The sequence below is a fragment of the Dermacentor silvarum genome, chromosome 10, assembly GCF_013339745.2.
Source record: "Dermacentor silvarum isolate Dsil-2018 chromosome 10, BIME_Dsil_1.4, whole genome shotgun sequence".
In the NCBI taxonomy this organism is placed as follows: Eukaryota; Metazoa; Arthropoda; class Arachnida; order Ixodida; family Ixodidae; genus Dermacentor; species Dermacentor silvarum.
The window spans coordinates 26962655-26975713 of record NC_051163.1 but is presented as its reverse complement, the minus strand read 5'-3'; the positions used below and the strand labels follow the sequence as shown (position 1 = coordinate 26975713).

Sequence of the window (13059 nt, the reverse complement as noted above, 5' to 3'; positions counted from 1 at the left end):
CTTAGGGCCCGTTTTATAGGCTAGCTTGTCGTGACAGGAAAGATAAACCAGTCCTTAAGCCGTTTTACGTGACATTGCAGGCAACTTTTCTTCACAGTGAAGGCAAGTATTTCTAAAAAGTAATGTCAATGCTATGTTCATATTGGGTGTTGTGTTTGTGAGATTATGACTTTCACGCAAAACTGTTTGGAATGAGAGGGAGAAATAAGGTCCAATGCGCTCACTTCGATAGTGAGACAAAACTGTTCAAGAAGTTCCCAATTCGGAAAATATGCCATATAAGTACAGTTGGAATAACCTGGCAGTGAAAAAGAAAATATGTTTTCGTGTACCAGAGAAGAAAAAGGCAACAAAAAAGCTTCTCTCTCTTCATGTACACTCTAAAAATCTCCAGTCTTGTCCCAATTGACCAAAATGTCTGGAGTCTGGGTAAAAAGCATTATTGTCAAAAGGCAACAAAGAAACTAAAAGGCGAAAATAGAATTTATAAATAATGTGGTGCCAATCGATGGGTTGCTACAAAATAAATGGGCTAGTATTGAAATGCACATTTTGTTTCTTAGGCAACGGCTAAGTAAGTGCGCTTGAGAAAAAAAAAGTCCCACGCGTTTAATGCTGTGCCAACAAAATGTACTGGAAAAAGTAAAAGCAAGAGAAACTAACGTAGCTTCACATGTCGGTAATGCGACATGTACAGGTGTTGTAAAATTTTGCATCATGTTTCTAATGGCGCTTTTTAGAGTGTAGCGTGCTTCCAGAGCAAGAAAACACAAGACAGCACACAAGGAGCATGATTACTGCATCTACGCACAGCCATTTCGCAGTCAGCCCAGAGTCGGAACACAGCTTCTCTTCGCACAAGACGCACACATTTCACATGGAACAGTTCTGTTCCTACATCTTAGCAAATACGTTTCGCCAGAGACACGCCGAAACTAGAGCCCATAGCTCATGTGCAGGAGATGAGCAATTACGCGTGCACTGGTCAGAAAACATGATCTCTTTAATTGCGTTTGCCGAGTGCTAAAATAGATTAATGCATTTTTTTTCATAATGAGCATTGTTTACACTCGCTGACAGGCCACACATAACAAAACATCTGATAATGATACGGTCGTACAGCTCAGGGACATATAAAGTATTTCTGGTTTCTTTATGTAACCTGGATGACAGTTATTTCTTAGAAGTTAGCTGCTTACAGGTTAGGTGACTGTTGGGGTTGAGGCAGTTTTAAAGAATAAGACATATCCTATTATCCTAAAATAACATTGACCTTTTGTCTAGGCAAAGCAGGAATTCATGTCCAACTCGTTAAATGGCTTTAATCTAGGAATGAACAAATAACACAGAGAGGAGGAAGTCACAAAAAAAGGAAAGAACAATAAGGTCTCTGCTGAACTTTTTGTCTTGTCACATACTCTTGCTATAATGGCTGGTATTATATATTTTGCTGTATTTCGATGTCAATTAGATTTATCTTTGATGCTGTGTTGAAAATTTAGACAATTTTCGCAGTCATTTCATGTTTGACACAGGACCAGTCCCAGTAGTGGTTATGTGCTACGGATGTCACATTAACATCAACACTAAAGCACCACAGGCTCGCTTGTGGTGTTGCTTCAGCGGCAGTGCTGCTGTCGTATTAAACGGTTTTCATGCCAAACAAGCCGAATCTCGAGTAAATTAGCACTAACAAGTAGAACTGCAGACGACTCCTCCTTCACGTTAACACAAGTATCAGAAATTCATTTTGGTACACTTTAATTGAGAAGTTTGTAGCCTTTCAGGAGTAGACGACATTTTACGTCAACACGGGACGGGCATTTGGAGAAGCTAGGTGCGAGTGGTGCGAAATTCGTGAGGTACGTGTAAGTGGCTGGCTGTGCGAGGAGAGAACAGTGTTCGGACTTCAGCAGCAACATATAGCAACACCGAGGGCAAGGACAACAACAGAGAATGCATAAATTCTTTGACATAGCGTTTGCATGATTCTAAACGGGTTGCCGCTAACAGCACAAAAGCAAGCGTTCAAGCGTGCCTTAGCCCCAGAAAACATGTGGTTCTAGTGACCTAATAGACACGTGCAGAGCAACACATTTAGAAAAAAAAAATATGCAATTGAACTTTGTATCACCAGTCGATATAGTGCTAGCTTAATATGTGCTCTAATGGCTATAACGCTTTTCACAAACAACAGTTTAAGGTACCGTTCCCGTAACGCACATTCACAATACATGGTGGCCTTCGAACCACTCAAGCATTACCGATGCGCAGCGTTCGCTTCTTTTTATACAAGCAGTGTTCTATTGTAGCACTCAAAAATGGTTTCCATTGCAGTAAGCAACATGTGATTAGTGGTAGTCTGAGTGATTAGCATTGTCGCCATGCTTTGGTGATCGAGCTACCCGGGAAAGTCTAACAGTTTTAGAAAGGCTTATATTCCTAACGGAGGGAAGCCAGGCATCATATTGTCGTTCGTTTGCAATAGAAATTGGGATGTCGGACAAAATTTTCTGTCAACGTATGAAGGGCCTTAATTGATGCCCGAGGACGGCAGATATAAGATTTAGGGCTTCAAGCAAAACTCTTTTACCCAGATGGTCAGTGAAAAGTTAGTATGGCGCTTACTATACTTAACGTATAAAGTTAATGTCTTAGTTGTTAACTTTTGTGGTCTTTTTTTTGTGTTCGTTGCAATAATTTCTCACGTTTCTTTTAGATCTTCGGAATCGAGTCCATCAAAATATTGCGGCAGACGCTCAAGAGAAACAAGATACATAAAGCTACCTGTGGTTAGGCAGCATTCAAAGCTGCGGAAGATTTTCTACGCTACCGGTACATCATGCAGCCTGAACACATCAAAACACTCTGGAGTGACAAGTGTAAAAAGAATAAATCTGTTCAGTAATCAAATTTTAGACTGTCTTCTGCTGCATTAGATTTCTTGTGCCTTATTTAAGTTCTTCTCAAAAATTCCATTGCATACTTAGTTTACAGCATATTAGTTGATTTTTAAAGCACACTCTTGTGCATCTCTCAGATACAAATGTCTCTTGAGTACTTGTAAAGATCCGTAAATTGGGTATTTGATGGCCCAAAATCTATTTTCCGTAAATTTTCCTGTCCTTAATGTCATGTTTCGTGGCTCCTAATTTATACCCTAAAAAGTATCACAAAATTACTTTTGTGAGCCTTACTTTCCACACGGAAATTTCAGGAGGCGTATGTCCGAAAACTTATGCTGGTACATGGCAAAAGCGTCATTCTGTACATACTTCGTTTCAACCTGCCTAAATATAAAAATAGGACTGATTTCAGGAATTACACTTCCTTTACTAACACACCTAATCGGAGTAGCTTTCTCTGATCAAACAACCCGAATATCTCATAATGGCATATCCATTGGTCCCCTATGATCACATATCATCTATGAAAGCCTATGATTCCATACACTTATATAGGATTACAAACCTGAGCACTTAATCTTTTCCTAGGTTACACTCTTTCCTTATTTCAAGGCACATTCTGGGTGAACATCAAGAAGTTCGTGGCGACAAGGCTATAGCACCACTAAAGTGGCCATGTCCCAACCAAAATGAGATGCACAGCACAGCCAGAAAGTGACAAAGGGTGTGCAAGGCAGACGTGAGCTGAACATGCAGAGAGGATGCAAAACATGCAGAAGACAAGGTCATAACGCCTCGGCAGGACTCGTGAAAGCACTACGTCACCAACTAGGACGCTACTGTAGGCAACTCGCTGACAACTCACAGGCAAAGTGTAGTTTTAAGGAGTTGCACGTGCCACTGATGTGAATTATAAAGAGTTGGTATGTTTAAAGGTGAGCCATATTGGGCTTCTTTCGCTTGCACAGTACATCTTAAGAGGAAGCTTTAGCTCGGGGCCAACACAGATGCCTCCTATTTAAATACATGTAAATCGAAGAAATGCTTTTATGAACCAACCCATAGACGAATTTGAACATAACTTGTTGCATTTCAGAGAGAAAGTTCTGAAAAGCATTCTTTGGGGAGTACCCCAGCTCCGGCACGCGAAAAATGCAATGTCTTGTATCTGCAAAAAATGCATAATTTGCAAAGTTAATACATTTAATCGTTATAATAGTATAAATGTAGATCATTGGTATCCTTATAAGTGATAAGGAACAATTTCAAGCAAAAATTACATTGATCAGAGAGAATACCCGTAGGGATGCACAGCGCTCCCTAGAATATACATGGGGAAGCTTATAGTAGGGGTGGGCCAACTGAAATTTTGGTGTAGGCCAATTTGAATTTAGGAGTGGGCCAACTAAAATTTGGGGGTTGGCCAACTTCAATTCGGGGTGGGTCAACCTCAATTTTGGAGTGACCCAGCTTGAAATTTGGGGTGGGCCAACTTGAACTTTGGGGGGGGGGGCAACTTAAAATTTTGGGGTTGGTCAACTTGAAATTTCAGGGCACGCCAACTCCAATTTGGGAATGCCCAGATTGAAATTTGGGGGTGGGCCAATGTAAAATTTGGGGCTGGAACAAGTTAAATTTGGGGGTGTGCCCACTTGAAAATGGGGGTATGCTTACACATACCTATACAACTCCAGTGGAGTTTCTGCATTCTTTTTATTGAGGACTTGAAATGTTTTGGAAAAATTGTCCAATATAGGTATGTCTAAAAATACAACTACAAAGCTTACAAATGCGCAACTCACTTCCAAAAACCAGATATTGCTGTTCTGTAAAAGCTACTGTTAGCGGATCTGAAGTTGACAGATTTTATAGATGTATTTACAGCTTACGTAAATTTGTTACAACGTTTAAGAGTCTTTTGCAAACGTCCTTCTCACATAATAATGGTATATTTTACAGCGTATATCACACCAATTTTGTCCAGTTTAGACGTTGCTGAGATAGAGAATTGTAAACTTGATTGTTTCTCTTAACAAAGTTTTGCGGTTTCGAACAAATTTATTAAAATTCAGGTACATCAAAATTCCGCTTCCAACTGTTACTAGATTTTAACTTGTCTTTTTAGATACACCAAACCTCATGATATTCGGTGTCGCGTTGCCTAGAAGAACGATTTCTTCGTTCTCATATATATTTAGATAGGAGCCACCTAGCTAAAGCTTCCGCCTAAGGTAACGTTAAGGTAAGCTTAGTGCAACCGCCTTAAGGGAACCTTAACAGGCAACCTTATTAGGCAAACTTAAGAGGCATACTTAAAAACAGTTTTACCTCTTGTATTCCTAATGCAGCGTGAACAAACAAGAGAAGAGACACCACACACACAAAAAAAAAAAACGAAAAACAATTGCTTTTCTGTGTAGGTGGCTTGTTCGCGCTGTATTAGGGAAATGATTCTGCAGCGACTATTCCAATTCAATGCGACAAACACGACGACGAAGAAAAAAAGCAGACAACACAAGCGTTGTGCTGTCTACTTCATTTTTTCGTCCCTGTGTTTTTCGTGCTGTTTTGTCCTCAAGCATGGATCTATGCCAACAAGCGCCGCTTTCAGTCTTGCTCAACTAAACGTGCTTCTGAATCTTACCTTTAAGATAACGCGTACCTTAAAGCTCAGGTAAGTTTAAGGTACGCGGGACGTAATTGTTTGAAATAACCTTGAGAGGCAACGTTACATCTAAGGTAACGTGAACGCCTAAACCTTTATAAAAATAGCACTCTCTGTGCTATCAACTATTGAAAGCGTGGTTAAGAAGTATTGTTTGGAATGCACTAGGACTGAAAACAATGCACATATACTGGAGGGGCATTACAAGATTACGTGTACCATCCCTAAGTACACAGACAACTAACATTTTACTTGCACATGGGACACAATGGAGAAACTGCATGCATGTAAACAAAGGGCTATGCTACATAGCGTAGTTTGAAATTGTGCCCAGTTACACTCCATCGAAACTGCAGGTGAACCAAGTAAACCTATACAGTGACAGCTTGTTTGCTCGCCTTCCTTCACATTGACTAATAAAATCCATCCACCTGAAACTTGAGAAAGCTTGTTTGGAAGTATTATTCACACTGTCTCACAATCAACATTCTTCAGCCCACCTCAAAACTTGGAAAATTTCTTACTGCGATTTCGTTCCTCTGCAAAGAAAACACGTTTGGGTTTTGAGTGTTAGTCTGCCCTGGATGACATTTCTTTCATTTATTCTTCACAATTGTGTTATTCTTAGTTTCTGCAGTATATAAAAATCTAGTCGTTGAACAAACGATTCTTTCTGCGAGACACGCCAACAAACAATTCTTTTTTTCACTGACGAAAAAAAAGCCGGAATATATAATAGGGCATACAGATGAAACGCATTAAATCCGCTACATTACTTAAAATAGGCTAAGGAATATATATTTAGGCTAAGGAAATCCTGAAGAAAAAAACCGTTTTCTTTAATTCAAATGTGGAATTAAATGTGACTGGGAGTTAAATTACGAACATGACTTTGCATGTTATTCTTGTCTCCGATGAACTTATCCAGAAAACTCTTAACAAAACTGCAAATGTCGAACAAGTTCGGTTTGCTTTACAGCCATCGGTTAGGACTCGGTGGTAAATGCTGACAATCTGAGCAGGTGAAATTTTCAGGAAACGTATTAAAAGCTCCTGCTGGCTGTTTTTTTGAGCAAGTAGCAAAAGGCGGGGTGGCTTAACCAGAACAGCGAAGTTGGGAACGAAATAAACATCAGTCCTGCCGCGATGTTTACTAACTCTACTTGTGTTACACACGGTTGGTGGGAAGGACAGGGAGGCAGTTGAAAGAAAGGCAGCATTGAACAGCACACCGCGGAGGCGGTGGGACATGACAGCGAGAAACATTTTGGGAAGGTACGTACAACTCCAGAGCCAATCTGCTGCAGGAAGCTGGATGCCTGATTGGCGGCGTTGGGCAGTCCTGCAGCGCCGCATACAGCAGCGGCGGAGTAGCGCCTTACGTTGGCCCTGCTCGAGCTGAAGAAGTCCACGCCCAGGTTGGGGCTCGCCTGTGTCTGAGAGTCAAGGAACGTGTTCTATGACTTTCAGCGGGAAGAGTACATAAGCCCTATCAGCATAAATTTGAAAGCAAACAAGTTGAAAGCGACTTTATTGCGCTGTTCCGTCTCCAGGTTCCCCTGGATTTGTAGCAGTGGCTTGGTTCAGAGTCGAAAGCCGTACAATCATGACTACCGCGTACGGAACAATTACTTGTCCCAGACATACGTAGTTACGCGTAAGAGTTAGTTGCCCGTTGGCTTTGAAATTTATGCTGATGATACGAAGTATAAATGTTTGATTTGAAAAGATATGTACACAAAGATGTACGAAAGCCCTGATCATACCAAATTAAATTAACATTTATTCCTGTATTATTCTTTACAAAAAATATATTTAGGTTAAAATACCCCTCTAAATATGCGTGAAAGTGTATGACAAAGCCTATAGCCCATCTTGAATATCACAGAAGTGGTATGGCATTGGCAAGGAAGAACCGTGTGAATCGAACAGGGAACGTGGCTAAGGAAATCATTAAGAAAAAAGCGTTTTCTTTAATGAAATGTGGAATTAAATGTGACTGGGAGTTAAATTTGCTACAGCCTTGATTCATTTAACACAGGAGAACCATAAAAAATGAAAACATAATTGGAAAAGCATTCCTAGAGTAAATAAAAGTGTCCCTAGGATTTACGGCTTGTATTTTAGATATAACTGTTTGTGTCAGCTGGTACCGCTCATTCCTTACACTCATGACACAGTAGACGTAAAGACAAACTTGTAAAAGAAGAAAGGTTCCACACTAGTAAATTATGATGTATCAGGGTCTGATGCACAGAACAATAACACTAAGAATTGAAGATTTGAGCTGCTGTCATGGATGCCGTCTTGCATTTGGCTATAAAATTTTATCTGTCGTCCACTGAATCGGCCGAAGATTGCTTGCACTCTTGATGACTTGAAAACCTTGCATCTTACAATTTATATATCATGCGCTTAGTGCGAAGGTCAAGACACGTTTTTAGAACGCGCAACACGTCTTGTCCGGACTGGGCTGGTGACATTAGGGACAACACGTTGAACAAAAACGGCTGGATATGTCTATGCACAACTACCTTTACGAGAACTTGGTCATACTAACAAGCTCAAAATAAACGCGAACACAAAGAAGAGACTTATAGACTGGATGGGTCCTACATATATTGATGTCTATATAGTCTATATAACTCTATGTTTATATGTCTCCCCTCTGTATTCCGCGTTCCTTAGCGCTTGTTATGATGTCCTAGTTCTGTTATCACCAACTAGCTCAAACGTCTGAGTTGAATATAGTATACATTTACGAGATGCATTATCTTCTTTCGACCAGCTAGTCGCTCCGGAAGCTCTATTGTCCGTAAAGAGCATGTTCTAGGCAAGTGTCTTGAGCTTGTATGAGATAGTTGCGCCGGTTTCAACGTATTTCCACGTCAGTGTTGCTGAAACCAGTGAGTAAGATAAATGGGGGATACTCGACTTATGCTTCACACGAAAGTAGAGCAATACACAGAAATGAGTTTTTCGGCTCCCAGAGACATGTTAGGGCTAGTGTCCTATCCAAGGATTTCAGGCAATGGAGAGAAATATTTGTCACCAAGAGGTGAGTTTGAATTTATAAAAAAGTTTACGGAAGAAAGCACATGTATCAGCAACGAGGTAACCTTGATAAATACGTTACCAGATAGCATGGGTTTGTGAATGCTTTCTGAGATTTCTTCCAAGAGCTCCAACATTTATAGGCAATGCCATGGCACTTTATTAAAAAACCTGCATCTTTTTTAATATACATAGGGTTTTTAATAACCCGTTACATAGCTAAGTGAATATATATGATATCTGATCCTACCGCAAGGTCAGCGACCGCAAGACAAGGTCGGTATACGCCAAGGAGAACAAATCCACTTCATAGGTCACTTACCCGCGGTGCTTTCACCGTGGGTCTGCGTACTTGACCGCGCGCCCAAACCTTCATACCGAAATCAACGTGTTCAAAAGTTATCCCTTTCAAGCTACATGTCTAATACACCTGGTTCTGCTTTTCAGTGCTGACCAGTCAGTGTCCTTGTATTGTTTGCGAGTCTGTAGAAACGTTCCCCTTCTGAACAAAATATTCAGGTGCTACTCAGCCCTACCTGTATAGCACGGAACACTGTTAAAGGGAACAGCTGATTAGAAATGAACTTCAACCTTTCATGGCGAAAAAGTGCGTCGTGTGAAATGCAGCGCGAAACCTATATTTACAAACCGGAATCGAGGGAGGCAACATGACACATGGCGGTCCGGCTTGCAAATTTAGGCGGTACGCAACAGTAATCATGAACCACCTATATCCGAGAAATCCGCTGCTGATGTGAAGCGCTAAACGAGTATTCATTGTTTAAAAAAAGTTGTTTGGCAGGATTTTATGCGAAATGGGATGTCTAATCAGTGTTGAACTACTGGTGTTTCCTTTAATACTGGACTATACTGCTCGTGCAACGCACATTTGCCATCATAAACCAAATTATATTCGACATTCTAACGTCTTCCATTTCCCCTGGAACGCAAGGCAGTTGACTCAAGTGGGCGTACCATCTTGGGCGAACTGAAGAATCCCGAAAAACGCGAGTCCTGCGTCCCGACACTGGAATGCCTGCGAACGGGGAGGCCCCCCGGGGTATAGCTGACGGTGCCCTCGGGCGAACAGGGGGCCACCAGGATCCTCGGGGGCTGGATCGTGTTGTCCGAGTGCCTCCGCCCTGGGAGCGTGGCCTGAACGCGCAGCAGATTCGAGTCTGGCGACGACGAAGCTGCGCGGAGGGGGACGGAAGCAGAATGAGTCAGTCATGCCATCAAGCCGGCTCTCTACATGCTCAATACTGTCACCAATCCGTCAGTGTTTGAGAAGTTGCCTTTATTACTGGACTATACTGTCCGTTACGCGACACATAGTCCAACAACGAAGAGGACTGGGAGGAAGCCCTTAAAAGCGGCGACCTCTCGGTTCAACTTCGGGCTGTCCAGAGGGCCTGCGAGAGGGCGGGGGGCCACGGTCGTCCGGTCCCTGCGTGGGAGCGGCCCGCGACTGCTACCAACTCCCCCTGAAAGGGGGCGTCCCAACGCAGTTCTTCAGGACCTGAATAAAGGTTCTTCGTCTGTCTGTCTGTCTGGTTTGAGAAGATTACTCGACAGCTTCGTGCTGAATAAATGAAAGAAGTTTGTGTAGCCTGGAATAAAGAAGCGAGCGGAAGCGCCGTCTGTCGTCGTTAGGGCGAAACGTGACGAGCATCGCGTTCTGACGTAATATCGACAGATGCCGCCACCGCTAATTTGTAGGAAAAATTTTGTTTTGTTTCACGTCGCAGCATACGACGCGCGCTTTTAGGCCCGTATTCGCAAAAATTGGTTTAAACGGGCTCAGTCTCGGTTACCGTCCCAGTCTTTCAGTTATGCTTTGCTTGATTACAGTTTATTTATGCTAGAACTGTTCGTAAGTGCAAGTCCGAGCCAAATGGGATGTTAGTCGTACTATTAGCCGAGGTGGCAAGCCAACGGCAAACACTTCTTACAAACTAAAAGGCTAGCGAATGAGTGCTTTCAAACGTGCTAATAATCTGCATGCACCACATGTTCCTCCTCCGTGTCGAATTTGAATGCGAACGTGTACCTGGTTTCGTTATTGACGCAAATTTCCGCATATTTCTTTCTGATCCAAATTTTCTATTGAAGTGAAAATTTTATATTAGGTGCGGCTGAACAACGAGGACATGTTCCAGCGCGTACCTTTTCTGTCGTACTTTTGTCTCTGCACCTCTGTTCATTTTTTTATAGCTATTTGCCTTAAATGCTGAACAACAAAAAACGGGAAAATATAGAGAATATCTCCATTAGAGTTCCTGGAAATGAATGAAGGTCTTTCTCATGACCTGCCAACCACTTAGGTTGTAAGCAGCATGTGGTTCTTCAGATATATTCATTAATAACCATACTGGTTGGAAATACGGCCACAGATTATTTGAAGACCATTTTTGCGCCATCGAAGTGATCTCATATGCATTAAGCAGTAGGCTTCAAATATAAAGCACAGATGCCTAACTTCATCGTGATGCGACGCATGCACGTCTGTGAAATATGAGGGGCAGCCCTATTTATCTGTGGCACAAAGTCGACAAGTTATGTAACTAGCTTTGCTGGCACCTTTCGGAGAAGCGCTTTTTTTATTGTTTTGTTTTTACGTTTGATGCTTCCTGCGAAACATAATGATTCGTACAGGAATCCCTGGAACTGAAAAGGAATACGGAATGCGATCGGGTTCGCGTGATGAGGGACCCACCTGAACTGCAGGTCCTGCGAACGACGTCGTCCATGCTGATGGACGTGCGTCGGGACTCGAGGCGGAGTGAAGGTGGGCGGTGTGGGTATCCTGTAGGCTGCTCCATGTTGTAGGGCGTCTGTACGGGCAGCCTGTGGACGGTGCGCGAGGCAAGGTTCTGTCACACCGGTACGCGGAGCACGGTGACCTCGCAAGGTGTGCTGAACGTGCATCTGCTCATTGCTGTTGCATAGGTCAACTACAGTGGTGCATAGTTTTCCAGGGGGGTTTCTCTGCCATAAAGCTTCTTACAATATTGCCTAAAGGGCCAACTAACCCTCCGCCACTGTTTTTAAACAGTGCTGAGATTTCAGCTTCTTGATACGTCATCATGAAGGCTTTTCGGTATAGCGCAACCAGTACAAGACCACAGAGGAAGAACAAGACACACGCACAGCACTTTATTTGTGTCTCGTTATTACTTTGTGTCAATATACTAGTTTCGCCACACCGAAAATAATTCATGATGCCGCTGTTGTGTTCATGGGAATGCCGGGATGTGGTGGCTTCAGATTGGCATTGTTATCGGAGAACGAGGACACCTCGCAGGCGAACTTGGATATAGCGCCATTCTGTTTGTCACAAGGGTTCGTTCTCTGCAGAAACAGCACTTAAAGAGGTGCTTTTTTTGGTATTGTATAGAAATGTTTTTCTTATTCAATCATGAGCACTTGTGCTTCGATGTAAATTTAGATGAAGCGTTAAAAGTACAGGCGGGCCGCTATAGCTGGAGGACAGGCGACAAGGTCTGTGCTCCCTGCGACAGTTTGAGACGTCTGTTTTTATTTTCCTTATTTGTTCATGCTGCATTTCTTTCGAGTAAACTTTAATTAAAGGTGTAGTAAAGCGGAGTCAAAACTCCTCTGAAGATGTTGTTTTAAGAAAGTTTTACCTGTGTTACTATGACCACGTATTAGGCCAAGCTATGTTCGAAACAAAGTCTCAACTACCCACATCCCGGCATTCCGAAGGTGGCACAGAGCCCATTAGGAACTTCGCAAAAATGGTGGCGCCACATTTTCCTCTAAGTAAAAGTTTTGAAACCTTCATGTTCTCTGCAGAGGCGCTTTTGGGAGCACGAGAAAAAGTATTTAAAGGCTTAATGGCTTTTGCTCTTCCGAACTCCGTATATTTGGTTAGTTCGGTTATTGGTGTTGGAACACTGTACAAGGCGTGGGGAAACTGCGCTTGCACCGTTTCTTTGTCTCTTCTTCTTTGGCACGTTTTTGGCTTTTTAGCGCAGTCATTTTCTGAAGTATTCATCAAGGAACTAGCCCGTCAAGCTGTTATTCTGAAGTCATGGTACGTCATTCGTCTAAAATATTTCACCATACCTGCTCGCAAGCATTACTTCTCAGTGTAAAGCCAATGGCGTGTTTGACAAGTTTGTACAAGCATCACTGATGCATACTTACGGCGGAGTAGTCGAGTGAAATTTAATGGCAATAGTTATCGCTTGCGAGCATAGTAAATAAAATACGTGCTTTACGAGCACATTGTTTGCTTCCTTCTGATTTCCAGTTCATATCTGTTACTCACTGTTAAAGCATGTTTGCGACAATTATTTTTCTGTTACCATACACATCATTATATAGCGCCAAAAAGCGAATTGAAATTTTGCAGCATAAAGCAAAATTATTGGCCTTATTCTTAAAGTTCACTTTTGTATTGATACAATT

At 42.2% G+C, this 13059-nt stretch overlaps 1 protein-coding gene across 4 annotated transcripts in view; it reads right to left on the bottom strand.

The window, feature by feature from the left end:
* LOC119430955 (SCY1-like protein 2) overlaps positions 1–13059 on the bottom strand; it is a 433350-nt gene that overhangs the window by 16444 nt on the left and 403847 nt on the right. For all 4 annotated transcript variants that reach the window (XM_049657735.1, XM_049657737.1, XM_049657738.1 and 1 more), the window contains 3 exons: positions 11342–11472; positions 9601–9818; positions 6855–7007 (listed from right to left, as the gene is read on the bottom strand). In XM_049657735.1, coding sequence (XP_049513692.1) covers positions 6855–7007; positions 9601–9818; positions 11342–11472 — 502 coding nt within the window. The remainder of the gene's footprint in view (positions 1–6854; positions 7008–9600; positions 9819–11341; positions 11473–13059) is intronic.